Source organism: Sminthopsis crassicaudata, chromosome 3, assembly GCF_048593235.1.
Source record: "Sminthopsis crassicaudata isolate SCR6 chromosome 3, ASM4859323v1, whole genome shotgun sequence".
Lineage (NCBI taxonomy): Eukaryota > Metazoa > Chordata > Mammalia > Dasyuromorphia > Dasyuridae > Sminthopsis > Sminthopsis crassicaudata.
Window position 1 is genome coordinate 585,319,300 of NC_133619.1, and position 27,540 is coordinate 585,346,839.

The 27,540-nt window shown below is 47.8% G+C and overlaps 2 protein-coding genes across 3 annotated transcripts in view; both read right to left on the bottom strand.

Annotated features, from left to right (window-relative positions):
• Positions 1-383: 383 nt before the first annotated feature.
• TPP1 (tripeptidyl peptidase 1) lies at positions 384-7,261 on the bottom strand. The gene is made up of 13 exons (XM_074305047.1): positions 7,112-7,261; positions 6,933-7,016; positions 6,357-6,496; positions 5,071-5,221; positions 4,826-4,953; positions 4,556-4,740; positions 2,848-3,046; positions 2,312-2,500; positions 2,031-2,100; positions 1,674-1,794; positions 1,357-1,515; positions 1,043-1,168; positions 384-895 (listed from the first exon to the last, which is right to left on the bottom strand). The coding sequence occupies exons 1-13, from the start codon at positions 7,126-7,128 to the stop codon at positions 755-757; spliced, it is 1,710 nt and encodes a 569-aa protein (XP_074161148.1). The 5' UTR covers positions 7,129-7,261; the 3' UTR covers positions 384-754.
• Positions 7,262-7,383: 122 nt separating this feature from the next.
• DCHS1 (dachsous cadherin-related 1) overlaps positions 7,384-27,540 on the bottom strand; it is a 67,714-nt gene continuing 47,557 nt past the window's right edge. The window contains exons 9-21 of one of the 2 annotated variants that reach the window (XM_074305046.1): positions 26,737-26,894; positions 25,513-26,374; positions 25,174-25,413; positions 24,741-24,866; positions 20,205-20,414; positions 18,926-19,813; positions 18,570-18,683; positions 18,042-18,253; positions 17,719-17,873; positions 17,315-17,445; positions 16,883-17,166; positions 11,836-11,974; positions 7,384-11,515 (exon numbers count right to left, since the gene is read on the bottom strand). In XM_074305046.1, coding sequence (XP_074161147.1) covers positions 8,889-11,515; positions 11,836-11,974; positions 16,883-17,166; positions 17,315-17,445; positions 17,719-17,873; positions 18,042-18,253; positions 18,570-18,683; positions 18,926-19,813; positions 20,205-20,414; positions 24,741-24,866; positions 25,174-25,413; positions 25,513-26,374; positions 26,737-26,894 — 6,146 coding nt within the window. In that variant the 3' untranslated portion in view covers positions 7,384-8,888. Of the gene's footprint in view, positions 11,516-11,835; positions 11,975-16,882; positions 17,167-17,314; positions 17,446-17,718; positions 17,874-18,041; positions 18,254-18,569; positions 18,684-18,925; positions 19,817-20,204; positions 20,415-24,740; positions 24,867-25,173; positions 25,414-25,512; positions 26,375-26,736; positions 26,895-27,540 lie in introns of both variants that reach the window. The other variant, XM_074305045.1, reaches the window with a different exon arrangement.

The following is a 27,540-nucleotide window of genomic DNA, read 5'->3' on the forward strand; positions in this document are numbered from 1 at the left end:
CATTTTCTCCCCTGGAGTTACCAGCAGTAAAAATGAATATGGAAATCTCCAGGACTTATTCTGACTCAGCAATAACAAGGAGGTAAGGATCAGGGCCCAGGGCCCATGAGTGTTAGCTCAAGTGGCAGACCAGGTTAATGGATGCAAAATCACATCCCTGGTTGCTTAATGGGACCCAGGGCCTCTCCGACAGCATGTTCTGGTGAGGATAATTCAGACTATACACGTGTGACCTTTTTAGGTCTCAATTTCCTTTTCTGAACTAAGAATTGACCGGACCTTTCAGATATTTAACTGACCTGCACCCAGAGTGTGCAGGACCCTGGTCTTTGAAGACCAAGGGAAATCATGCTCCCTCTGTCCCTCAAGCAACTCAGAAGCTGTAGAGAAAAAAAATCACAGGCTTTATTTTTTTGCAAATATAGACAACAGTAAGCAAAGTAGGAAGGGGAATACTCATGGACAAATGAGGTCATCTATACTGGCTCTGATTGCCTGGGGCGGGTTTGGCTTCAATGGCCTGGCAAGGGAAACTGAAGAAATAGGAAGAACTAGGGGGAAGAATTAAGCCCTACAAATACTGCATGAGGGGGTAGTGATGTTGATCAGTACCCATGAAAGTTGCAGAATTGGTTACTGCAGGAGTCAACTTAGTGCTCACAGCAAGGGTGAGTCAGGGAATCAGTACCTACAGCAGGGTGGGATCAGGGTGTCAAAAGGGTGGGATTTTTCAAGAACAGGGTAAGATCAAGTCTCAAGGATCCAGCAGGGCTTTCAAGAGGGATGGATAGTTGGGAGTTCCCCAACCTGTGACTGGGTCCCAGCCAGGCTTGGAACAGAACCCCTGACCCTGCACCTCTTCATCCAGGCAAGCCTCATGGCAGCCTTGAGTCACCTGTGGTAAAAAGGGAAAGGGTTATACCAGAGGGCTGCCCCACCCCAAATGCTTCAAATTCTCCATATTCACTACAAACTTTGTCCTCACCCATTTCCACCCTTGCTCTTCCCTACCCCTATCTCTATCCCCCCCCCCCAAACTCACATCAAATAGGCCACGACCCTGCATTGAGTATAGTCGAGGGTTGAGGAAACCCAGAGGGGGACGGCCATTCAGGAGTCGCTGCTCATTCACTAAGGACAAGAGCCCCCCAAAGACAGGGGTTGATGCCTGTGGAAGGAGGAAAGAATGCATATGACAAAGAATAAAAGGAACAAGGAAAAGCATGTCTTTCTACTCGGCAGGCTAAAGAGTGGGGATAGTGTGGGATCCAAGGAAGAAAAGGGTGTGATAGAAGTAACAGTGGGGATAGAGAAAGCCACATGAGAACTGGGCTAGGGAAGTGACAGTGATCTCACCGAAGTGCCAGATACCCAGGGAATGGGCACATGGTTGCTAACCACCCAGTAGCCATCAGAGAGTGCAGCTACATCAGGATAGGCCCGGCCACTTGCATTGTAGTAACTGGAGGGAGGCAGGTGAGTGGAAGAGCCCAAAAAGTGGGACACAGCTTCATCCTAAAGAGGGAGAACAGCCATGGGGACTCAGAGCCCAACCTAATTATCCCTCTCATGCCCAGAGGCCATTATGTGTCTCAGACTAGGAATATCAGGAAGCTCTCCTAGGACTGAGTTCCCCTGGTGCTGGGGAGCAGGATAAGTTATCACTCTCATACCTGGTACTGAGGCCTTGGGAAGATGTTACTGAAGCCACCGCCACTGATGTAGTCGACAATCTCTTCTGTAACCATGAAGGGATTCCGGAAGGAAGTCCCACCCACTGTTGTAACATAGGGGCTGTAGACAAAGAGGTTTTGGGATTAGCACCTGGGGATTTAGGTCAGCAGAATGGCTCAGGGCCCCAAGGATCATAAGTTACCCAGTCCCATAGATCCTGGGTCACAGGTTATGTTTCCCAAAGATCACAGGTCAGGAGGACCTCAAAAGTCACTATTAAGAGAGCTTTTCAGTCTGGTGTTACAAACTTGGGAACAAAGTAACTGAGTGACAGTGAGGAAGAGGGTTGCTGTTACCTGGAGGCTGGGAAGCTGGGACGGAACAAATGGCCCTTTGGTCCTGAGAAACACCCGGCACCGCTGTCTCCTGATAGAAGAAACAGGGACAGGTCTGAGGTTAGTTTCTGAAGTCAGGAGTTTAGAGAAGGGAGAAAAAATGAGGATTTTTTTAAAGAGGCCTGAAGATGGGAAATACAGGAAAATGGGCCGGGGCAGGAATATCCTCCAGTAAGAGATCCATAATATTGGGCCTGAAGAAGGGGTCTTCTATCAGGATCAGGGGTCTTGAGCATGAGTACCGGAAGCAAAGAGCAGGGTGAGGCCTCGAGCAGCAGCCTTCATGAGCTCATCGTTGACCCGGTGAAGATAGGCAGTACTGAGCGAATCCTCATCATCCCCATAGCTCACAGTGTGCACCAATGGCAACGAAGACTCATTACTGAGCAGGAGGAGCCACTGCAGGAAAGGCTCCTGGGACTCATGCCGGCCTAAGGGTTAGAGAGAGAGGACACTGTGTTCTCTACCCATGGGGGTGGGGAGCCAGATGTGCCAAGGTCCCCTTTCTTCCTTAACCCCCCCCCCCGGGACTGACCAGCCACATAGTTACCTTTCATCCTCCTCAGAAGGGGGTTTCTGGAGGGCTCTGTTTCTCTACTCATGGTGGGAGGGAGCCAGATGCATCTGGATCCCCTTTCTCCCCCATCTCTGGGGGGATAACACTAGTTATCTTTGATCCTCCACAAAAGGGGCTTTCTGGGAGCATCTCTTAGGCTCTGGTTTTTAGGGTTCTCGGAATGCCAATTTTTTGAATCTCTAGGTTTGGGGAGGTGCCTACCAGGGCTGCTGTAGACCCAGGTGGAGATGTTGGCTCCAGCGCTCATGAGGTACTCTACATCTAGACTGGCTTCCAATCCAGCTCGGCCATGTCCTTGTTGCCCTACTACTCGACTGACGGAGTTTTTGTGAGGGAAGCTCTTCCCAAAGAGTTTCATGAACTCTTCTAGGTCAGCATCATGGAAGTACTGCTCCAGGAACTACAGGGGGAGGAGAAATAGAACAATAGAAAAGGTCAGGGTCAGAAAAGGATGGGGAAATGGATTGACTCTCAAAAGAATGTCACACCTGGAGATCATTCAGTTTATACTCTTCATTTTACTGATAAGCAAACTGAGACCTAGAGAGAATAAGTTAATTGTCTGGGGTCACTTAGGCAGTAAATAGCTTAAATGGCATAACCTTTACTCCTGTGACTCCCAATCCAATGCTTTTTCTATTGACCACACTAATAGCCTGCTCAGACAAGTTCTTATTTTTAAATATACAGACACTGACATTTTTAAACACTTACAACCACCTTGTAAAGTAAATAGTACAAGCTTTCTTATGCCTCTTTTAGAGATAAAGAAAGCTGAGATTCAAGTGGTGTGTCCTTAGCAAAACAGCCAGTACACATGAGAATTAAGATTCTCGTCTTGCCTAGTCTAACTTTCTCTGAAAAATTATTACACTATACAAACTTCTTGCCCTTTCTATAAATCTTTTCTTTTTCTAAATGTTCACTATTTTATTTTTTCCAAGTACACATAAAACAATTTTTAAATTCATTTTTTAATATTTTGAGTTACAAATTTCCCTCTTCCCTTCTTCCCTTTTTCTCTCCTTAAAAAGGCAAACAATTTAATACAGATTAAATATATGCAGTCAGTCAAACCATATTTCCATGCGAGACATTTTATAAAAGAAAACATGGACAAAAAAACAAAAAGAAAAAAGTAGGTTCTTTTTTTTTGTTTTGTTTTGTTTTGTTTTGTTTTGTTTTAAGTATGCTTCAATCTGCATTAAGACTCCATCAGTTGTTTCTCTGGAGATGGATAGCATTTGTCATGCTAAGTCCTCTGGAATTGTCTTGGTTCATCATATCACTGAGAATAACTAAGTCATTTAGGGGTTGGTCATCATACCATATTCTTACTATGATATACACTGTTCTCCTGGTTCTGTTCACTTCACTTTGCGACAGTTCATGTAAGGTTTCCATGTTTTTCTGAAAGCTAGTCATTTCTTATAGCACAATGGTATTCCGTGGAAATCATATATTACAACTTGTTTAACCATTCCCCAATTGCTACGTTTCCCCTCTTTAAACCATTTCAAATCTACCTTTTAAAAATTAAGGACACAAATTGATTAATGATGGACAGAACCAGCTACATCCAGAAAAGGACTGGGAAATGAGTGTAAACTGTTATTTTTACCTTCTGAATCCAATTCTTCCTGTGCAACAAAAAATTTGGTTCTACACACATATATTGTATCTAGAATATACTGTAATATATTTAACATGTATAAGACTGCCTGCCATCTGGGGGAGGGGGTTGGGGAGGAAGGGAAAAAAATCTGAATAGAAGTAAATGCAAGGGATAATGTTGTAAAAAATTACCCATGCATATGTACTGTCAAAAAAAAAGTTATAATTATAAAATAAAATAAAAATTAAATTAAAAAAAAAAAAAAAAGAATGTCACATATAGGAGGGAGCTCACCTGGGCACAAGCCTGGCTATTGTTGGGAGACCCAGAGCCCACATCCTGTGCAGTCAGGTTGTATCTCTCACGAATCACAGCTGGGGTCACCCCCATGTGCAGACTTAAGGACTCCTCTAACTCCAGCTTTGGCCCTGATCGTTGCTGTAGGGAGGAAGCTCGGGGGAACCGGTGGAGTCCACCCACTATGCATTAAGAGGAAAAGGAATTAGCTTGTAGGCAGTACCCTATTTCCCTCCCTTCCCAATTTCCAGCCCCCAAACCAATTACCAAAGTCCACATGGGCAGCCAGGGCCTCTGGGAGATTGTATGGCTGTGGGGACCTCACAACACGGCCTCCCCCCAGTCTCCCAACAAAGCGATGGAACTCTGCCCCAGGAAGAAGCTGCTCTGCTTGCCTGAAGGTCAGAAATCATAGAGCTGGGAATCAGCGATTATTAGAAGAATCAGTGGGATGGGGAGAAAAATTACAACCCCTTATTCCTCTTTCATGGGGCAGCTAGTCCCCCACTCACTGGACAGTCATCTGGCATGTCAGGAAGTCCTCTGTGATCACTGTTTGGCAATCTTGGACTCCAGCTGCTAGAAGCCATTTCTGCACGGTGCTAAGAGTGAGTGTTGATGGTCGGACCAATGCAGCTACATCTTCCAGAGACAAGTACTTCCCTAGTGGGAAGAGGGGAAGGGTAAATTGAAGGAATTGTTATCAGTAAATCTCTCATGAGCACAGGTGTTATAGTTTACCCCAAGCTTTTGAGGGAGAACATTGAGGGCTGAAAGGGTCCAGAGCCCTGGGGGGATGCTATCTTAGCTTATTACAGATCTCATTGGGCTAAAGATTTTTTTTTTTTTAGCATTTCCATTCATTAAACTTAGTCATCACAATTATTTTCTAGGCCTCTTACAAACATCTGACACCAAATCCAGTGCTTTTTTTCTATCACAGTTCACTTCAAGATTTAGGTGGTTGTCCATTTTTGAAGACACCCAAAATAATACCACTATGTTAAATTATGTGTGTCTCCTCTGTAGCTGATCAGACCAATACAAGCTCAGAATGCTCTGCTACAGGTCCAACGCAATCCCTCAGGAACATCTGAAGTGGGTTTTCTAACTTTGCACATCTTGTGTTTCTAATTGTTTTTGTGTCTTTGCTCATGATGTGCTTTTTCTAGAATTTGTTATCTCGCCTTTCCTATATCCTCTAATTGCTGTCAAAATTTTCCCCACTCTTTATGTTATATCTCCAGACCTCTTCCAGTTTTCCCTAGTTTCACTCAAGAGTTTAGAAATGGGGTCTGACCCTATGGGCAGAGGTTGGGGCTGGATTTATAAACTTGAGATTATAAATAGGTAGAATACCTTTAAAAGTTTGGTCAGAGAATTTGAGATACAAAGAAAGGGGTGGTTCAGAGAGACAGGAAGAGAACCAAGAGACTAGTGTTACCAAAACCCATGGAGTAGAGTATCCAGGAGAAAGGTTTGGTTACCAGCTTCAAAAACTCCATTAGTCAAGAAATAAAATACAAGCCCATTGAGTTTAGAAACTGTGTTATGTTGGGGTGGGGTAGGGGGTGGAAGGGTGGGGGAGAGGAGGGAGCAGAGCAAGAGGGCTGCTTAGAACCCCTGCGATTGGAGGAAAAAGGAATTACTATACAGCCTATACTACCCTATGCGGTTCATTCTTCCACATTATATTTAACACCGAACACTGATCTTCCTTCCAATAGGTACTGCTATTCGATGTCTACTTGTATCCCCCCACCCCCACCCCCACATACACCTCCCCCCACACACACACCGTATCGGGGGGAGCCGGGGTCGGATACATCCTGCACCAGCTTCTGAAGTTGCTGCAGGTTCTGCTGTCTCAGAGCGAAAGTCAGACTCAATGACTCAGTAGGACCCACACGGCCAATAGACACCCAGCCCGGCGGCGGCCTGGGGAGATGGGAAGGGGAGAGTGTGTGTGAAATTATGGTTCACCTTCTGTTTTAGAGGCTCGGATCAGATCTGGGGTGGTGGGAAAAAGGGGAAAGGAGTCTAGGAATGTTGGGGTTTAGGGACTTCCAAAAGGTCTGGTGTCAAGGATTCATACCAAGTGCTGCTGGGGAATGGCGGTGGAGCTGGGAGAAAAGAAAGAAGGAAGATTGGGAATCAAGGACAAGGAATGGCTGATGGGGGAATTTTGGTGGTAAAGGGGAGAAATTTGGGAAAGGCTGAGGGGAGAGGGGAGAGGCGCGTCGGGCTCTCGCGGAAATAACAGCAGTTCTCCTTAAAATACTTTCCTCAAATCAACCACGTGAAAGAAGCGAGTAGTCTAAGAGTTGGTCGGGGGGAGCAGGGAGGCTGGCCGAGGCTGGGGGCGGGCACTCACAGGAAAGGCTGGTCAGGCTCTGGGCCAAGGCCTCGGGCACAGACACACAAGGCGGCGAGCAGCAGGAGCAGGGGCCCGGGGACGCTGCGGAACAGGGGGGAGGAAGGCGTGAGCGAGGCCGGGGACATCGAGAGCGAGCCCAGTCCCGAGCTCCCGCCCGGCCCTGGCCCGGAGCTCACCAAACCTCCGGCCCCATGGCAGGACCCTGGGAACAGAAGGAAGCCGGGACAGCGTGGGCACTTTCCCGAATAGATGTGGGCGGGTTGGGGGACGGACAAGGGGAGCTCCGCCCCTCCCACAGACACGCGCAAACCCCGTGTTGGGCGGGTCCCCACAAACAAATCCGACGGAAACCCCCATCCTCCACCCCGCCCCGCCCCGCACGTACCGCAGCTCCGCACCCACGTAAGCACACCAATAGGCACAACACCCCCAAACAAAGGGAGGCAGCTCCAGGTACAAACAGTCTCTTTATTAAGGCTCCGGAGTGAGAATATTTGGCACTTTGGGTCTGGGTAGGAGGGCAGCCTGAGCTCTCCCTCACCCAATAAATAAGGATCCGGGGCCTTGGGAGGGGGGAATTCTGGGAGCAGCTGAGCCCCTAGGGCAGAACCCCTGCCCTGAGCTCTCCCGGGCAGAAAAAGTACGGTCTTACCCTTGCAGAGCTCCCCCTCTCTGAGCCCCCAGACAGAACTTCTTCACTAAGCCCCTTTCAGGACGGAATCCACCCCCAAACCTGGACTATCCCTTGGGCAGAGCTCCTACTCTAGATTACCCTTCCAAGGACAGTGTCCCCTCTATGACTACCTCTTCCCCCGCCCCTCCCCGCATCCTGTTCTCCCCGGTTCTGAGCTGAGGTCCCATTGACATCCTCCTTAGACCTCCGGAGACCCTCCAGCCTGACCTGCTCTTTACTCTTCTGGGCTCAAAGAAACAAGCTTCCCGCTTGGGGGGAGAGGGGGAAATGGAGACAGAGTGTGGGTGCTGGTAGGATCTGGGGTCAAGAAAAGGAGGATCTCAGAGGCAGACGCTGCTAAGTCTATTGCCCTGCTCAGTTCTGGGGAGCGAAGTTTTGTAAGATGGGAAAACCAGCAAGGCACTGGTTATGGGAGATGGCAGGGCCAGGCAGAGGAAGAAAAAGAAAAGGGAGTTTGGGGAGAGGAGCACAAACGTTGCTCCTGAGCCAATTCTGAGGCACGAGGATGGTCACTGATCCAGATCCGGTTGGGGGAGTATTGCTGAGGGGCCAGAAGTTTCTGCATTCTGGTAGGAGAAAGCTCCAAGCAGAGGCTGGATGACATGTCTGGCCATTTGGGAAGAAGGTTCGAGATCTAAGACTGGTAGTGCTCCTAACCAACGGTATCTGGTATTGGATCACATAGAGTTGGTGGATCTGAGGAATGTATGTTTGTGTGCATGTTGGGCTTCAGGTTGAAGGTGGGAGAGCTAAGAAAAAGAGTGGGCAAGAAGGTATACATACTGGTGTAAACTTTGGGCTCTGGGGGATATATATGATAAGCCAGGTCTGGGGAACAAAGATTGGACTCTGAGGACCTGGGATATGCATATACTGATTCCTGGGGTCCAGGGGATGTAAGCTGGGCCTTTGTATATGTTGGGCCTCAAGAGTTGGATACGCCAGGGCCAGTAGGCAGGGTATATATATGCTAGGCCCTGGGCCCCAAGGGATATATATTCCGAGCCCTGGGGGAATCTAGGCTGGGCCTGTTAGGGCCCCTCTGTCAGGGGTGGTGACTGAATTTGTGCTCTAGGAGGGGTATCTCTGGGGAGCCAGATTTTGTCCCCACCAGGGGGAATCAGTGGACCCTGGAGTAATTCCTTGCCCCAACCTAGGGATGGGAGGAGATGGAACTGGGGAGAGGCCTCTAGGGGATAGGCCAGTGGGCTCATCCTGTGTCCTCATGATTATGAAGGGGGCCCTGGGAGCTTTCCAGTCTAGATATGTAGCTCTGCCTCATCAGGGGCCTCCAGGCCAGGCTCTGCACTCAGAGCCGAGGCAGAGGGTCCTTGTGCCACTCCAAAGGGGGAGACAACAGGGGAGCGGGCAGCCAGTGGTGATAATGAAGGTGAAAAACTGGGGGACATGGCAGCTGAGGACAGGGATCCTTCATGGCTAATGGGGGAGCGGTGGGTGGGCAGGAAGGGCCCACGGACTCCCGTGCCTGAAGAGGAGTTAGCTGGCTTAGGGGGTACAGACTTGGCCCCAGGGTGGGCCACAGCGGTAATGAGAGGTGGTGGGTCAATTCGAGGTGCCGGTGGGCAGGGCCGTGCCTCGTCCTTGAGCCGAGCAATCTCAGTGAAGACACTGGCCAGTGGCTGGAACTGGGGACACCAGCTCAGCAGGTAGTCCCAGTTGTAGCTGCCCCGGAGCTCCTCTTCTCCCGCCACAATGGCTGTGAGTGCCCCTGCCACGCAGGGCTTGCCATCAGCTGGGAAACCATAGTCTCCAGGAGGGGCAGGACTGAGGCCACAGCCTCCTAGGAAGGCCCCAGCAGTACTGGCAGCTGGCGGACCCTCCTCTCGATAGAGCCCCGGCCCAGGGCCTGGAAGTAGCAGCCCAGCCTTTCGGCCCTTGTACCAGGCATCAGGTGGAGGTGGCTCACAGGATGTATCGCTCAGTCCGTCAGCATCAGCGTCTTGTTGGATGCCAGAGTCAGGGCCACGGGCAGCCAATGAAGAAGCAACGCTGGCCACTCTGGGGAACTCATTGATCATCCGTATCTCGTCATCTTCAGCCGCCTCAGCAGAACCACGCCCACTGGAGTGGGAAGGGTCCAGGGAGCCACCACGTGGGTAAGGACCGCCTGTGCTAGGCCCACCATATCCAGGCAATGTCTGGTGGTAAAGGTGTTCGGAATGTGGTGGACTAGGAGCCTCCCGGCCTGGTTTTTGCAGGGAGCTGGTACTAAGAGGGGCAGGTGGAAGAGTGGATCCCGGAGCTGCCTCTGCCTTGTGAGCTCGGGCACGTACTAGCCCCAACACCAGGGCTGCTAGTGCCAGGACTACCACCACACCCAGTGAGGCGGCAACAGCACCCACTAACAGCAGGTTGAGGTCAGGGGCTAAGCCTAGCGCCGTGTGGGTAATGTCCACGGTCACAGGCACGGCAGCACTTCGGGCTCCAGGCAGGGGCCCTCGAGCCACCACCTCCAGCTGTAACTCCCGGGGTGCCTCCCGCCTCGCCCGGCCTACTCCCCCGGCTTCACTAGCCCCTGCACCTGGTGCCTGGCTGTCCACTCGTAGGTACAGAGCACCCGTGGTCTGGTTGATCCCAAAATATGGGGAGGGAGCAGAAAGGGAGTAAAGGACCACACCATCTGCGCCTCCATCCTCATCTGTGGCCAGCACATGGCCTAGACTGTAGCCCCGACGGGCACCCTCAGGCACTTGAAAGTGGAATGAAGGTGCTAGGAAGACAGGATCGTACTCATCTTCACCAGTTACTAGCACAGACAAGGTGACTGAGGCTGAGAGGTTCCCTGCATCTGCTGCACCCACAAGCAACCGGAAGCTGCGGGTATGCTCATAGTCAAAAGGCACCCTTGCCCGAAGTTCGCCTGATGAGCCATTCAACGCAAACATGTCCCAGTGGGTGGCTCCCAGTCCCGGCCCTAATCCTGGTTCTAGTAGCATGTAGTGGAGCCGCCCAAAGGCCCCAGTGTCCTTATCCAGGGCATGGAGTGTGGTGACCAATGTTCCTGGAGGCTGGTTCTCAGGCAAGCTGGCACTCAGAGTAAGCAGGGGAAAGGTAGGCCCGTGCTCGTTGACGTCTTGTACTTCCACCGTAACTGGCACCAGGGCAAAGTGGGCTCCAGGAGGATCAGCTGCTTCAACCACCAGTTGATGCTGTGCTTGAGCTTCTCGGTCCAGCTGTCGTGCTAAGCGGAGGGCCCCTGAGCTTTCATCCAGCTCAAAGAGGTGTGCGGGGTCCCCAGAACTGATGGTGAAGTGAACCAGACCGTGGGGGCCCGGATCAGCATCAGAGGCTGCCACACGCAACAACTCAGTGCCCACAGGAGTGTCCTCCGGCACAGCCACACGGTAATGGGGCTGGGCGAAGACAGGTGGGTTGTCGTTGACGTCCTGCACAGTGATGACAACCAGGACACTTGTGCTTCGTGGAGGCTTCCCTCTATCCGCTGCACACACCGTCAAGTTGTACTCAGTGACGCTCTCAAAGTCCAGCGGCTCCAGCAGCACCAGACAGCCCAAGGCCTGTGGACCAGAGCCACCTTTGGACAAGTGCCTCTCTAGCTGGAAGGCCTGTCCACGGTTGCCACTGATGATGGCATAGTCCAGTGTAGCGTGCGGTCGGCTCTGGTCAGCATCTGTAGCTTCCAGGATTAAAACTGTGGATCCGGGGGGCAGGTCCTCAGCAACAGTGATGTGGTAGTAGGGCTGCACAAAGCTGGGAGTGTAGTCGTTCTCATCTTGCAGCTGAATGTGGACTGTGGCCTGTGCTGTCCGTCCCGGGACCCCATGATCACGTGCTTCCAGCACCATGTCCACTGTGCCCAAACCGCCCAGGCTCTGGGAGGCCGCTTGAATCATGAACAGGGTCCCTAAAGAGGGGGGAATATGGGTATTAGTGGGAAGGAAAGTGCAGGTGGGGGGCAGTGGTCAGGACAGGGCTGGAGGGAAGGAGGAGGAGGATGAGGAAGAAGAAATAGGTTGGAAAGAGTAGGGTGAGGGGTGAAGGTTGGAGGCCAGCATGAGAGAAGAAATCAACTTTGTATGCACTACTGCACTCAGTTATATGTTAAATATTTGATGAATAAATGAATAAAAAATGGGGCAGGGGAAACTGAAGAAGAGAGAAGAATCTGGAGGAAAGGGAGGGGGCAGGAAGGAACTAAGGAATGAAGTGGGGAGGGAAGTGCACCATTGCTGGGGTCGATGTCAAAACCCTCTGTACTGGACACGAGGTGGTAGGAAACACGGCCATTGTCTCCAGAATCAAGGTCAGTGGCAGAGATGGTCAGGATTGCACTGCCTGGGGTTGTGTGCTCTGCCAAGGTCACCTGGGAAGAAAGGATGGGTGTGAGCATTACCATGCGAGCAGCCTGGCCCTCTTCTTGCCCCAAGCTTCTCCTTAGCTTCCTCTCTATCCCAGGTGTGGGAGCCATAGCTAAGGCTCCCTAGAGAGGGAGGAAAAGCCAGCCTCATGGTTAATGGACTGACAGGATGGATAAGGTTTGATGAAGGCAATGTGTGAGAAAGGTGATCTTTCGGACAGTCAATGCTGATTCTAAGGGACTTTATAGAGTTTTGCCCAGGACGCTTGCTGTCGGGGGCCACACTTCTTCCCCGTCCTTGCACCACTTAGTCTTCTGTGAACCTTGTGCCCAAAAGAGGGTGTCATGAGGGTCCCATCTTCTCTTGTGGACCCTGCCTTTCCCTCTAATGCTCTCATGCTTTGCAACTACATTCCAAGCCCTCCATGCTGCCCTCTTCCCAGGTCACTTGATATAGCTGTCCCTTCAGAGTCCTCCTCCTAGGGGTGAGTCAGTGCTCTTATGCCGAGCTCTACTATGCTATTTTGAGGCCTCTGTTAAATGATCACTTTCCACATCTTTCAGATTTAGGGTTGCCCACAAACAAGGATGTTCAAGAAAACGGAGTGACAAGGATATTTTGCAATCTTTTGTATCTTACCTAAAGAAAAACTAGTTGCTAATGGATTTCCTATGTTGTAAGAGTGTCTGTGTTTTATCCATGTGTTTCCTCAATGGTCTCGGCCCTTTGGAGGGCTTAAGGATAGGGTTTACTTAGCCAGCAAATTATTACATATCCAATTCTTGGGGCAGTTGAATTTATGAATGCTGCCCCCACTTAGGTAAAGAGGATAGTGATAAGTTCCTGTTTCCAAGATTCAAATCAGTGGCTGTGATTCTGTGGAAAAGTAGTCTGCTAAGCATGTTTTAGATTATTCCCACTTTTCCATATAATAACTAGTTACCATTTATATAGTGCTTACTATGTGCCAGACACTAAGCTATGCCCTTTACAAGTATTTCTTTTGATACAGCAATCCTCAGGTCTAGGTACTATTTTTTTTTTTTTTTTTTTTTTTTTTTTTTTTTTGCTGAGGCAATTGGGGGTAAGTGACTTGCCCACAGTCACACAGCCAGGAAGTGTTAAATATCTGAGGCCAGATTTGAACTCAGGACTTCTTGACTTCAGGGCTGGGGCTCTATTCACTACATCAATTAGCTGCCCCCGGATGTAGGTACTATTATTGATAAAGAAACTGAAGCAGGCAGAGTTTAAATGATTTGCCCAAGTTCACACTAGTCTGGTTCTGAGGCTGCATTTGAATTCAAGTGTTCTTGATTCTAGGCTCAGCACTGTATACACAGCACCACATAGCTGCCATGGCTAAGTAAGTCATTCTTAGTGGGGGACATGAAAGCTGTCTTTATTTGCCTGTCACGTGGAAGAGTGAGGAAGGTTGTTCTGTTGGAAAAAATTCCACTATAGATTTCTGCTAGATTTTGGAGGGCTGAAATTGGAACAATAAGTGAAAGATATAGAGAAGCAGATTTCATTTGAAAGTAAGGAAAAGCTCAACAATAGTTAGATTTCCCCAAAGTAGAAATGAGCAGCCTCAAGTGGTAAATCCTTGTTTAATTGTTTTTAACCCATGAACCATTAGTTTCCTACTTCTAGCCCTGCTTACCTCCAAATTGATGGCTATCTCTCCTAAGAGGACTAATTTATGAGAAGAAATTTAACTGGTATCCATAGTGAATTGGATGATAAGACTATGGTTTTCAGAAGTAATGAGAAATTAGCTGAAGTTACATTGATGGCTTGAGGTGATTCTGCTTATGAGCTTTCTTACAACTAAAACAATTGTAAATAACTGTGTCTTTGTGTTGTTACTTGATTACATTGTTAATAAATTGGATATGTAGTAACTTCATTTATTTAATTCTAAGAGATTGGGAGTTCTGAAATAGAAAAATAGAGGTAATCACTTATGGGAAAGATATTTCTTCAGTTTATTTAGGAAATAATATTTAATAAATTGGGATGGGCTTTTGATTTATTAATGTCTAAGACATGTTGCTATTTGATACATACATACATCTTTATTTATTTTTTTTCTTCTTTCTTTTTTTTTTCCCTGAGGCTGGGGTTAAGTGACTTACCCAGGGTCACACAGCTAGGAAGTGTTAAGTGTCTGAGACCAGATTTGAACTCAGGTCCTCCTGAATTCAAGGCTGGTGCTCTATCCACTGCGCCACCTAGCTGTCCCCCATACATACATATTAAAAAAAAAACCCTTTAAAATACTCAAGAATTCTTAAGGATGAGAATGAATATGTAAGAAGTAGTAGACCGAAAGATGAACTACAGGTAAATGGGGTCAATTCTGCCTAAGCTTTTATGGAATTTTACAACTATTTTTTGTTGTCATAGGCAACTTTTTTCAATTTGTAATTGTAAATTACAATTATTACATTGTACTCATAAATGCAAAGTGTTTGATAGTGCTGCTACTGAGGAAAAGAGGGTCTAAAAGTAAAGAGATTGAAAGGAATTTTGAATTGTCACCAAGAGACAATTCACCTATGAGAAAGGCCATAACTAATTCCCCTGTAATGCATAGAAATAGCTTATCTATAGATGAGGCAAGAGCTAGATTTCAGAATAGAACAGGAAAATATCATGAGTGATAATATAGGTTTAATCTCAAAAAAAGAATTTTGTAGCTATCTTCTTAGAAGTAGAAAACCTTGTATCACTTGACACTATAAGTATCATGGGACGTGTGGGTCATATCTGTGAGGAATTCTCTGCAGACTTGATGTTCTCTGTCTCAGAGGTGAGGATGTTGATATAATGATGAAAAGTCTTCAACATATGGGTGCAAAGCCAGAAAACCAGGAAGTCTGATATGACACAATAAGAGAGTCTGCAAAGCCTACAGGATGATTTCAGTAATGGTGAGATTTCATATAATATTTCTCACCTTTATTCAATGTGTAGGAGAAAAGCCAACAAAATTCATGATTTAACTAGATGCTAAACTAAAAGACTTGTACAGAAATGGGAGGTAACACCTGAGCTTATGAATGTGACTCATACAGTTCTAGAGACACAGTAGATATCACTACAGTTCCACAAGATGATGAGCACAGTATACAAAATATACAACAGAAGTGCTGTTAAGAGGGATTCCCAATGGGCAGTCTCAATCTTGATGAACTCTAGAGCATCCTCTTCTGTATGAACTAAAGAAACAGTGGGAATCACACTAATATAATGCAATTTGGATGGCAAAGTTGACAAAGAACTTGTAAAAAGGAAGAACAAGAGGCAAGAGCATTATATTTTGTGAAAGCAAAAGACCAAGAGAACAAAGGTCAGAACAGTCAGATGTAAGAACATCCCTAGAACAGTTATAAACACAGTAATGAGCAAAATAGAAGATTTGAATCTTTTGTTGCAACAATAGCGTGGGTGAATCACATGAGTGATGAATGTACCCAAAAGAGGAATGTAGGGTTGGTTTGTGAGAGGCTGAATGCCAAAGAATCAGCATCAGGAAATGAAGACAGAGACCAAAGATGGAGATTGTTCCAGAACCTAGATCAGCATCAAGATATAACCACAGATGTGGGAGAGGGATGAGAAGAGGGAGAAAATTCAGAATAGACATTAAAATTGAATTTTTAAAAGATCTAACCAGAGAGGCAAACTGTCTTCTGTTATATAAGTGGATTAGACAGCCACAAATATAGCAAGCAGTAGAAAGGAGAATTTTCACTTGGTTCAGAGCAAAGTTCCCTAAGTAACATCAAGAAACAAATGGGTAGCATACAAAGCCTGCACTTTCTTAACTGAAGCAAGGTAATAAGATTTTGCTGAAGAACTTAGGTGATCAGAGACCATTGATGAAACTTTATATTATTAGCTAGAATTTTACAGAGAACTTTAAGATTCACAAGTATATTACTTATGTTCTCTCATGTGATCCTCACAACAACCTGGGGTGGCAGGTTTTATTATGATCCTTATGCTATAGAGAGAGAAATCAAAGAGAAGAGCTTCAAAGTATGTTACTGAGGCTGAAGAAGAAATGGGAACATGAGATAGCTTACATTTTTAGGAATCATGCTTTGGATATAAAGTGACAAGTCCTCAAGAGAACTGCTTGATGCAAACTATTAAAAAGTGCTCTAAAAAAACTGCAGTATTTTTCTTTTCTTTGCTGAGGCAATTGGGGTTAAGTGACTTGCTCAGGGTCACACAGCCAGGAAGTGTTAAATGTCTGAGATCACATTTGAACTCGGGTCCTCCTGACTTCAGGGCTGGTTTGCTATCCACTGTACCAACCAACTTCCCCAAAAACCAATATTGAAACATCAGCTCAAGAATGTTGAAGCTAAACTTTGCCCAGGAGCACAAGCAGCTTATGAAAAAGGTGGTGTTTTAAATAAGGCAGATACTGCACATAGGAACCAAATTACCTTAGTCATGATTAAAGAGGACCCCAATTCAGACAGGGGGACCTTTCTTTCTTAGATCCTCAGCTATACAATCTCCCATGGTAAGAAGATAAACTAGAGAGTTTAAAAACAAAGGTAATAAGCCTAAGCCAAGTTGCAGACCCTCAGAGTTTCAGGAGACTTAAGAGACAATTGGGTCTAACCCTTTGCTTTTACAGATGAGGAAATTTGAGGAGGATGGAAAAGACCTACTTGGTCAAAGTCATACACTGAATCAGTGTAGGAGCTGGGAGTTGGTGGCAGTGAGAGCAAAAGGGACCCTTACCCTGAGGTGTTTCTATTTGGGGGATTCTGGGACAGAGAAGAGGCTCAGTAAAAGCCTAGGAAAGGCTGTAGAGAAGCAGAGAGTATGAAGGGAAAACTTTAGGCATCCTTGTAGACACTTGGGAAGAGGGGTAGGTACAAACATACCTGATAGAGGCTTTGAGAGAAGGTGGGTGCGTTGTCGTTGACATCCTCTACCTGTACCGTGAGGTTGGCGCTGCCCTCATGCTGCCCATCCCGGGCCAGCAGGTGCAGCTGATAACAGTCCATGTGCTCAAAGTCAAGGGGCTCTGTGAGGGAGATGCGGCCTCCGTAGCGCCCCACACTGAAGGGGCCCTGGGTCCCAGGCGGGTTCAGCACATACCACAAGGCAGGCCCTGAGTCCACGTCATTCCCCGTCACCCGAGCAATCTCTGAGCCTAGAAGTGCATCTATATAATACATGAGACATGGAACATAGGTGTGGGGCCCCCATATGGAGGCTGTTACAGACAAAGGACGTGGACCACCCAGGACTTAGGTAGTGACATTCACCCTCACAGATTAAGATACCATCCCCTGGCTTTAGGTCACACTTACCCTCTGGTACTTGGATCTCCCAGGGCTGGGGGATGGTTGGTCGGTTGTCATTGGCGTCAATGACCAGTACAGTCAGTGTGGCTGAGCCCACTAAGGGTGGGGAGCCTCTATCCGTGGCCATCACCACCAGGCTGGGGGTACAGGATCAGGAAGCAACCAGGTCAAGAGTCATAGGATGGGGAGAATGGAAAAGGTGAGGCCTTTTAGTGTAGTTGGACTTTCGGGGAACATGCAAATGCTGGAAAGACACTGGGATGGGAGAAACTCAGGAAGGACTCAGAGAGTTGCTATGAGACATGTAACATCGGGGCACAGTGGTGGGCTAGTGATTTTGGATAGGTGACTAGGCAAGGGGGAAGAGGAGCAGAGGGTCCATGGATTGGGGAAAGGAACTGAGTCCTCACCGAGTCTCTGCCCAGATCTCTCGGTCCAGGATAGCTGTGGTGGTAATGGTACCCATAGCTGGGTCTATGTGAAACAGCCCCCGAGTGGCCTGGGATGGAGCCAGGCTATAAGTGACTTGTCCGCCTGGGCCCTGGTCCAGGTCATCAGCCTCTACCTGAGGATGTCAGGAAGACAGATTGGGGCCCTGATCTCGTCTCAGACCCTGTCCCCAGCCTATGAGTCTGATGTAGAGAGTCCACCTCTATTCATGGTCTGTGGGAAACAGTAATGAGGGACCCTCCTACCCATCGATAGTCCTTCCCTCCCCAATCCTGCCCCCCACCTTCAGGAGAGGCCCAGACAAAGGGCGAGACTCGGGTACAAAGGCTGCATAGTGTGGCTTCAGAAATCGTGGAGCATTGTCATTAGCATCCTGGAGGCTCAGCGTTAGCACCGTGAAGCCAAAGGAACCACCACTCTCTGCTTGCAGAACCAGCCGCAGCCTTGGGCTTGTCTCAAAATCCAGTCCCCCGGCCGCCTTCACCGAGAGTGCCCCTGGTGGATCATGAGAACTTCAGATCTCAGGGAGACCTCCCAACATCCATTATCTACCTAATGATAATCCTTACACCTCAGAGAGGGAACCTGCCCCACTCCTCACCCCCATCTCCATCACTGACACGCCTGCTGGGATACACCCCCAGATCTCAGAGGGACACTAAGATTTTAGAGTCAGCCCCTCCCACCTCCCACATCTTAGACGCTCAGAATGTTTCTTCCCTGATCTCAGGACATTCCATTAGATCTCCATTAGATAGACACAGACACCCTTTAAGTTGACCCTCTGCCCCAGCCTGCCCGTAGACCCTACCTGTGCTGGGTTCAATGGAGAAAAGATCATGCTCGTTGCCGCTGAGGATGCTGTAGGTGATAGCTCCTGTGGAGCCCCCAGCATGGGTGGCCTGGGGGGACATAATGAGGGTCCCTAGAAGAGGTAGGAAATGATTTATGGGTGGAGCTCAGGGGTCAAGATCAGATCTCAGGGAAGAAGTATTGAGGGATCAGAGAATCAAACATCATGAGCTGGGTTCAGTCAGGAGTTAGTGGGTGTGCTGGGGAAGGGTATGGAACAACTTTTATGTCTATGGTACCAAACACATGCATGTGTGCCCTGGGGATGTTTAATGGCCCCTATTTCCACTTCCATTCCACAGGCCCTCTCCGTACCTGGTGGGGCATCCTCAGGAATAGCAGCCTCGCTGCTGGGCCGGGGAAATCGAGGGCCACGTTCTGTTTCCCCTTGTAACCCTACAATAACCACACCAGTGGCAGAACGAGCTGGGCGGCCCAGGTCAGTGGCCACAATGAAGAGTACACGGTCCCGGGGGCCCAGGGAGGCGGGTGGGCGTGCCAAGCGGATCTCCCCAGTGTATGAGTCCACAGAGGCGCCAGGGGGTGCAGGCCCCGCCAGCCGGTACAAGATGGAGGCATTGGCGCCAGCATCCCGGTCCTCAGCCCTCAGCGTGGCTAAGAAGTGAGGACCAGAGGAGCCTTGGCCCAGGGCGGTGCGGGTGGGCCGCAGCCGGAGCCTGAGGGGGCTGGATGGGAAGGCGGGTGCGTGGTCATTAACATCTCGCACAGCAATGGTGACAGACACACTGGCACTGAGGGGCCCCGCTGCGGCTCCATCCACAGCATGCACCACAAAGCCATAGCGAGCCTGGCGCTCACGGTCTAGGGGAACAGCCGTGCGCAGCTCTCCTGAGCCAGGCTCCAGCAAGAAGGCACCGCCTGCACCCTCCCCCAGGTAGTAGGCCACACGCCCGTTGGCACCCGCGTCCGGATCGTGAGCTTCCAGCTGCAGCAGCAGTGTCCCTGGGGGGGCGTCCTCGGGCACCTCCACCGTGTAGGACGGGGCTGTGAAGGTGGGGGCGTGGTCATTGGCATCCAGCACCACCACAGTCACCAGCATGGTGGCGCTCAGGACAGGCTGGCCTCCATCCCTGGCTGCCACCAAGAGCTGGAAGGATGGTTCTGCCTCCCGGTCCAAGGACCGAGCTGTGCCCAGGGTCCCCGATACTGCATCCAGGATGAAGGCTCCAGATACATCACCATCTGCTGGACCGATCCACAAACAAAGATGGAGGGGCAGAAAAACAGAGAGAGCCAGAAAAATAAAGGGCCAGGGACAATAACAACCAAGAGAGGCAAAGACAAAAAACAGAAGAGGTGGACATGGGAGAATAGAAGATGAAGGAAGAAGCCAGGGATGGGAGAGAGAAAGAATGGAACATGGTTAGTGTGGAGTTGGAGGGAGTCTCACATGAGGAGGGGAGAATGGAGAGCAATAATGTGGTTCTGTGGAATGAAGTTATGGTGGCTGCTGGGGAGGGTAGAAAGTCGTTTTGTGGACAGGTGTAAGAAGGTTGCATGGTGATCATAAGGGTCCCAGAGAACCTCTGTCATAAGGAAGACCCCAGCCCCTGAGTCTTGATATATGACTTACTCAGAATTTGATAGTTAATCTGCCCATTAGGGCCAATGTCAGGATCCGAAGCCCTAAGCACAGTCAGTGTCTGGGGATCCTGGCCCTCAGGAACCTCCAGGGAGAGATGGGAGCTCCCAAAGGCCGGTGCATGGTCATTCTCATCCTCCACGGTCACGTGCACGGACACGTGGCTCAGCAGGGGTGGTGAGCCCCCATCCTGGGCATATACTGCAAATACATATGGTACTCAGCACAGACGCTGTCCTAGGTACCCAAGTACATACATGCACACACAATCACGTACCCACCCATGCATACATACAGGCAGAGGCAGCTAAGATGGCCGGCAAGCCCCTACCCTGGTCACACACTATCGGTGTACGCTGTACTCACAGCAGTTCCGGATCCTGGAAACTGGCACCAGTGCTGTGACACACCTGGCCTTAGTATTACACAGGTACATGCATGGACAGATCCTGGGGGTGAATCCTCATTACAGGGTTGTACTTCAGTACCGTATACTTCTCTACATGTAAGAATGTACCCTCATATGCACAGCATATATATATATATAAAACACCAATATATAGTTTGTTTATATTCTGGCATCATAATGAATAGAGCGCCAGGCTGGAGCCAAGAAGACTCATCTTTCTGAATTCAAATCGGGTCTCAGATACTTGTTAGCTGTGTGACCCTGAGCAAGTCACTTAACTATTTGACTCAGTTTCCTCATTTGTCAAATGAGCTGGAGAATGAAGTAGCAAACCCCTCCAGTATCTCTGCCCAAAAAAGCCCAAATGGGGTCACGAAAAGTTGGATACGACTGAACAACAGCAGCAGAAGTAGCACAACATATCACAGCATCTCTAGGCTTCCTATATCAGTTACATATAAATTCCCCAATGCAAATATGCACTCACAAATCTATGAGTGTATCTAGGCATGCATCTGCACATTGGTATGCATGTAGGTGTGTATATAAATCATGCTCAGCAAAATTATACTGCTGTCCCTTGAGTTGTGACATAGCACTAAGCTTATACTATATACATATACATACATACATACATACATACATACACACATACAAAACAAACCACATAACTTCAAGCATATACCTAAACAGCTAGATGGTTCAGTAGTTAGAACACCTGACCTTGAGTCAGTAAGTTATAAGTTCAAATTGACCTCAGATACTTCCTAGCTCTGTGATCTGGGGCAAGTCACATTTTAACTCCTGCGGCTTCAGTTTTCTCATCTGTAAAATGGGAATAATACTAGTAATACTAGTAATACTAGGTAAGCAGGAAGTTCCTTTTTCATTATTGTAAGCCTTCAAACAGGAGCCCAGTGTTCACTTGTAACGTGATAAATTTCTTATTTAGGTGTAGGCTGAACTTGATATCTATAGAGGTCCCTTTCGGTGCTAAGATTCTGTGATTTTAATGACTGTATTAAACTTGGATAATATTCAACCTGAAAGGCAAAGAATAATTGTGGGATACAAAAGCTACCAAGAGTTGGTAATTACATCTTTGAAGCTATAAAGGAACTTAAGCGTATCTAGCTGATAAGCAATGGGATGAGTACCATTAGAAACTAGCTGAAAGGCTTTCTCCAGAGAAGCAAGTACCACATGAATAAACATGGCAGAAGATATTAGTAGAGAAGACAATCCAGGAGAAATTCATGACTGCTTCATAGGTGAGAAAAATAAAGGAGCTCATTGAGTTGGTTTTATTGTGCATTCAAGGGCAATAAAAACATAATTTTGTGGCATATTTTATATTCTCTACTACCTAAGAGGTTTGCTTGTGTTGCCCTTTCTGCTTAGGGAGGAAAAAATAGGATAAATTAAAAGTTTTGCATTTGCTTTGATAAGAGACATAGCTTTGCCAAAAGCTTTTTGCTGTTGTTTGATCATTTTTATTTGTATCTAACTTTTTGTGAAATCATTTGGGGTTTTCTTGGCAAAGATATTGTGATATTCTGTCAGTTCCTTCTCCATTTCATTTTACAAATGAGGAACTGAGACAAACAGGATTAAATGTCTTACCTAGAGTCACACAGCTAGTGAGTGTCTGAGGCCACATTTGAACTCAGGAAGATGAATCTTCCAGACTCCAGGCCCCACATTCCAGCCAATGGGCTACCTAGCTGCTCATGAAAGCTGTTTGGACAAAGGAAAATAATCTCCTATTTGGAGAGCTGACTCAGAAAAAAGCTACAAAATCCTACTGTTTTCTATAGTTGGAGAGAGAGGAAGAAAGTGTTCAGAATCCCAGAGCATATTCAAAAGAGCTTAGCAATTCTCTGATTTAAGGTAACCAATGCTTACTGAAAAATCACAATACTTTTTTAGTACGCTGTCAAGGATGGCTTTGTTTAAAAAAAAATGCCTTTAAATCTTAAAGGAAAAAAAAAAAACCTACTCTATGGCCTAAGAATGGCAGAGAGACAGCTTTGCTTTTCCCCACTTCTGTGCTTCAGTGCTGGGTTCCTATATGTATAAATATGTGTCTATCTTCCCCACTACATGCATTGTATATATTGCTGAAAGAGTGATAACCCAGGTTTATAGATGGACTGTTATATTTTAATTATTCATGCTTTTACCTTCTATTAATAAGTATGTTGATTATTCTGCTTTATTTTAGAAAGTTTCATGTTTAATTATCAATGGTATCGTTGTAACTAAATGATTTTGTATAAATGGAAAGTATGCTAGTGGAGGCCCAATAACTGCAATAGTAATTAGTAGGAGTTTATCTGTTTCTATATCATGGATACACTTAGGACCCTGAAAGAGAGTTTGAATTGTAGTCATATGGTTACCCTTCTAGGGATATCACTTGATCAGTCAAAAGATGGTGTGGGTGTTGGTGGGAGGTAGAACAAGCAAGCCAGTTCAAATCAGGGAGAGAGAATCTTTTGGGAAAAGTGCCATAAGTTGGCTACACAAAGCACATACTGAAGAGGTTTGGGGAATCCATTCCTAAGGTATTTTAAAAAAAAGTAAGAATACCAAGGTCTTAGAAAAAAATCTCAGACCTTATTATTATCTTACAAAGTGACCAAAAGAGGACAGCTAGATGGTTCAGTGGATAGAGGGCTGGCCCTGAAATTAGGAGGACCTGAGTTCAAATGATGCCTCAGACACTTAATACTTGCTAGCTAGGCAAGTCACTTAATTCCAGTTGCCTCAGAAAAAAACAAAAACAAAATAAAACAAAAAAAAACAACAACAAAGGAAAATTAATAACTACTAGCCCATATTGCTTCTTTATCATCTCTAAAATTTTTGTAAGGATAATCTGTAACTGCATTTAGTATATTCTTGAAGGTATGAGAAGGGAATAGGCAGGTTTCTGCAAATAGCTTTTTCATAATAATTCATATCTTGACAGTCATATTTGACTAAAATTTGTAAAGAAAAAACAGATATCAATGTACTTATTATTTGTTGACTAATTTAAAAAAATACATTTGATTTCATTTAAATAAAATACTACCTTAAAGAAACTCTTTCAACAAAGGGTCTTTCATGCAATGAAAATCAAACAAGATTTCTTCAAACGTGTAACAATACAGATAATCTTATCTGATATTTTAAATATTAATCATGGCATAGAACAGAAGCAGCACTTGACAAAGATTTTTGCACTGCCATGGAAAATATCCACTGTGACTCATCAGTTATCACACATTATGGAGTTCTTTTTTGGATATGAATTGAGCTAAAGGTTCCTCCCAATTCCAAAATTTTGTGACTGAACATGACCTAAAAAACAGCCCACAAACAGAGCTTTGGTCTGTGCCAGTAGATCCTGCCTATGAGAGTGGGGACAGGAGAAAGTGCAGGACAGAAACACACTTGTGCTCCTCAAAGCACTAATTTGGGAGGTCACAAATATTTAATGGCTGTTTGCAAGATAGAAGTGGGGATGGTTTCAAAGTGAAACTTCCCTAGTGCTTTTTAGATTGGCCACATAATTCAGAATGTACAATAACAAGGAACTGTGGAAGAATCTTCTAAAATATAATTGTGTGATCGGAAATCCCCAAGGCCCCTTCCTTCCCACTTAATTTCTCCATAATGTACTAAATTTCTGATCAGACCAAAAGACTTGGACTGCTTCTTACTGACATGCTCAACTGGTTCCAAAAGATTCATAAACTTATAGAGTCAAAAGGGACCTTAGAACTTCCTCTTAAAGCACCAAACTGAAGTCCAGAGAGAAGGGACTTTACACAAGGAATTAATAGCAGACCCAAGACTTGGTGGTAGCCTCTTGGCTCATCCAGGGCCCTTTTCTTTATACCATGATGCCTCTGGCCAATATACACATTTTTCTCCTGACTGTCCCTTCCAGTCAGAGACCTGGCCCAACATAAACAGGTGCTACATAGTCTGTGATACCCTTATAAGAGAAAACCAGAGATGATCTTAGACCATCTGTTCACTGTGGACTTGATCAAAGCACCGTCTCAATGGGAAGGACATGTCTCACTCATCATGCAAATCCCCAGCATCCCTTCCATCTCCCATACCAGTTAGGTTGATTTCCTGCTGCTCTTCTCGGTCCAAGACCTGTCGAGTAGTGAGCACCCCAGTGTTTGGGTCCAGGGAGAATGTATCACCAGAGACACCACCATATGTCACTTGTCCATTAACACCTTGGTGGAGAAGGAATTAATCAGTGTATGTTTGGGAGGGGAGGGGAGATGACTTTTCTCATTTCTAACTTTCAAAACTGATTCAAGCCCCAGCTCCCTCAAACTTGCCCTAGCCAAGGTGCTATTTCCTGCATCCCTGTCTTCTCATCACCCCAATATCCCTGTCCACTTCCAGTCTCCATTTCCCAGTGCTTGCCTCTCAATTCCCTACTGTTATAACCCTTCCACTTCTCACTGCCCCATCTCAAGGCATTCAGTGTGCTGGTCTCCACCCCCCCAAGTCTGCCTCCATCCCCATGCACTGTACCCAAGTCAGGGTCGGTGGCGTGCAAGGTGAGCACAGTGGTGCCGGGTGGACGGTTCTCTGGCACATGGACATGGTACGCTGTCTGTTGGAAGGCGGGGGCCTCATCATTGACATCTACCACACTGACTGTCAGCAATTGAGTGGCTGATCGGGGCGGTGACCCGTGGTCTGCGGCTATCACAGTCAGCACATGCTCAGCTCGCTGCTCCCGGTCTAGGGGTCGTGTGATGGACAGTGCACCTGAGAGTGAGAGCAAGGGTTCAGGGTCCAGCCCCTTGTCCTGCCCCTGGGCTGCTCCTGCTCTCCACCTCAGCGGTACTTCTCACTCCCTGCTCTCACCAGTGCTAGGGTGCAGATGAAAGTGCCCATCGCTGTTGCCGCCTGCCAGCTGGTAGGAGAGGCGGGCAGCCTCACCCAGGTCTGGATCCCGGGCCACCACGTAGAGGGCCACAGAACCAGCTGGCTGGTCCTCAGGAAGCAGGGAGGTGGGCGGTGAGACAAAGAGTGGCACATTGTCGTTCTCGTCTGTCACAAACACCCTGGCTGAGACACGGGTGCTGCGCCGCAGGGTGATGTTTCGGGCCTGATCAGTGGCTTCCACCAGTAAGAGCAGGGCAGGGGTGGCCTCCCGGTCCAGGCCCCTGGGGGCACTGAGGGCACCAGTGCGAGGATCCAGTCGCAAGGCAGGGACCGGAGGCGACTGGCGCAGCAGGCGGTAGCGCACATCACTATTTGGGCCGGGCCCATCCGCATCTGCTGCTTGGAATGTGTAGATCACAGCGCCTGGGGGCGGGTTCTCAGGCAGCGCCAGAGTTAGTGGGTCCCGGGAAAAGGTGGGTGCGTGCTCATTCTCGTCCTCCACACGCAGCTCCACACGCAGCAGCCGAGGCCCAGCAGAGTAGGCTGGGGCGCCCCCACCCACCTCCTCAGCCCGCACAGTCAGGGCTCTCCATGCTGGCCCTGCTTCGAAGTCCAGAGGCCTGGCCAGGTACAGCTGACCTGTGGCTGCATCCAACGCAAATGTGCCCTCAGGGTCACCTCCACCTACCAGTGTGTAAGTAAGTACGCCTTGGGGGGCCCCTGGAAGTGCCACCGATCCCAGCAGGGAGCCCGGCTGGAGCCCCTCTCCTGCTGTCAGTGTCAGCACTGCAGGGGCTGCCGAGGCATCAGGGGCTGCCGGGGATCTGGTCCGGGGCAGCACCTGCCAAGAGATGATATGCTGGGTTGGGTGTTTGGAGACAGGGGGATATAAGGTTGAGAGCTGTAGAGTGTCGAAACTGAGAAATGGTGATTTAAAGGTAAAGGAGCCCAAGAAGTTTCAAGGTGGAGGGATACAGAATTTGGGGACAGTGGGTTTAGAGACAATTGGTTTGGGAGATTTGGAGTTGAGATGGTAAGTATGAAGTTAGAAATGAGAGGTTTGGGAATATGGGAAAACTAGAAATGATGAGATTGGGGTTTGAAATTGGGGGCAGGGAGGTTTGGGGTTGCTAAATGGGGATTTAGAACTGGGGGAATAGAGGTTTTGAGATCCAAAATTCAGGGGCCTGGTGGCTCAGGTACCTGAAGGAGCAGCTGGAGGCTGGTGCTTCTGGGAGGACTGCCCTGGTCCTGAGCATTCACTGTTAGCACATAGTGGGGCCTCTCTAATCGACTCAGGGTACCAGCTGTGCTCAGTTCTCCAGAGTGAGGGTGCAGCAAGAAGAGCTCTGAGCCAGGACCTGGGAAGATAGAGAGAAGAAGTCAGAGTCTGAGCCCCAGAGCCAACAAAGTGGCCTAAGTTGGAACTTTATCCCCTTAAGCTCAGGGCCCATGAGTGAAAGTTTGCCTAAGATAAGACATTCTGTGTTAAATCCTCACATGGATCAGTTCTCACACTTCACTTACTATATGGCTCTGTATGGCTCTGTCCTCCTAGATTCTAGTTTCTGTGGAACTCTGATTGTAGCAGCTTCTGGTTTCACTGCCTTTATTTGCTTTCTCCTGAATTTTCTGGATGTCAGGTGCCAAATAGTTAAGGAAGTACGGAGGTGGACATCCTTTTAAGGGTCAACCTACCATAAAGGGTCAAGTCTGATACATACTGGCAAAATTTTTAAAGGATAAGATCCAGTGCTTTGCAGTGGCCTCTTTCTCACACTTGGTGGTTTCTCATGTGTATATCCAGGAGATATTCCAGGAGACTTGGAAGAAGTTAACCTCATGGCAGGCCCAGGGAAATTCCTGGACCAGCCTGTTGAAGTAATGTACAACTAGATTCATCTGGCAGGCATTCAGGAGCCAGAGTCTATTATCCCCTTGGCTGATCTGCATTCAAAGTCTATCACTTCTTTCTCTGGAGATAGACAACATTTTTCATCATGAGTC

Coding starts and splice junctions, on each gene's coding strand:
- TPP1 (XM_074305047.1), bottom strand. Junction 6,497..6,932: donor GAGCCTGACCAGCCTTTCCT/GTGAGTGCCCGC, acceptor CCATCTCCCCAG/GCCGCCGCCGGGCTGGGTGT. Junction 1,516..1,673: donor TCCCAAGGCCTCAGTACCAG/GTATGAGAGTGA, acceptor CTCCCTCTTTAG/GATGAAGCTGTGTCCCACTT.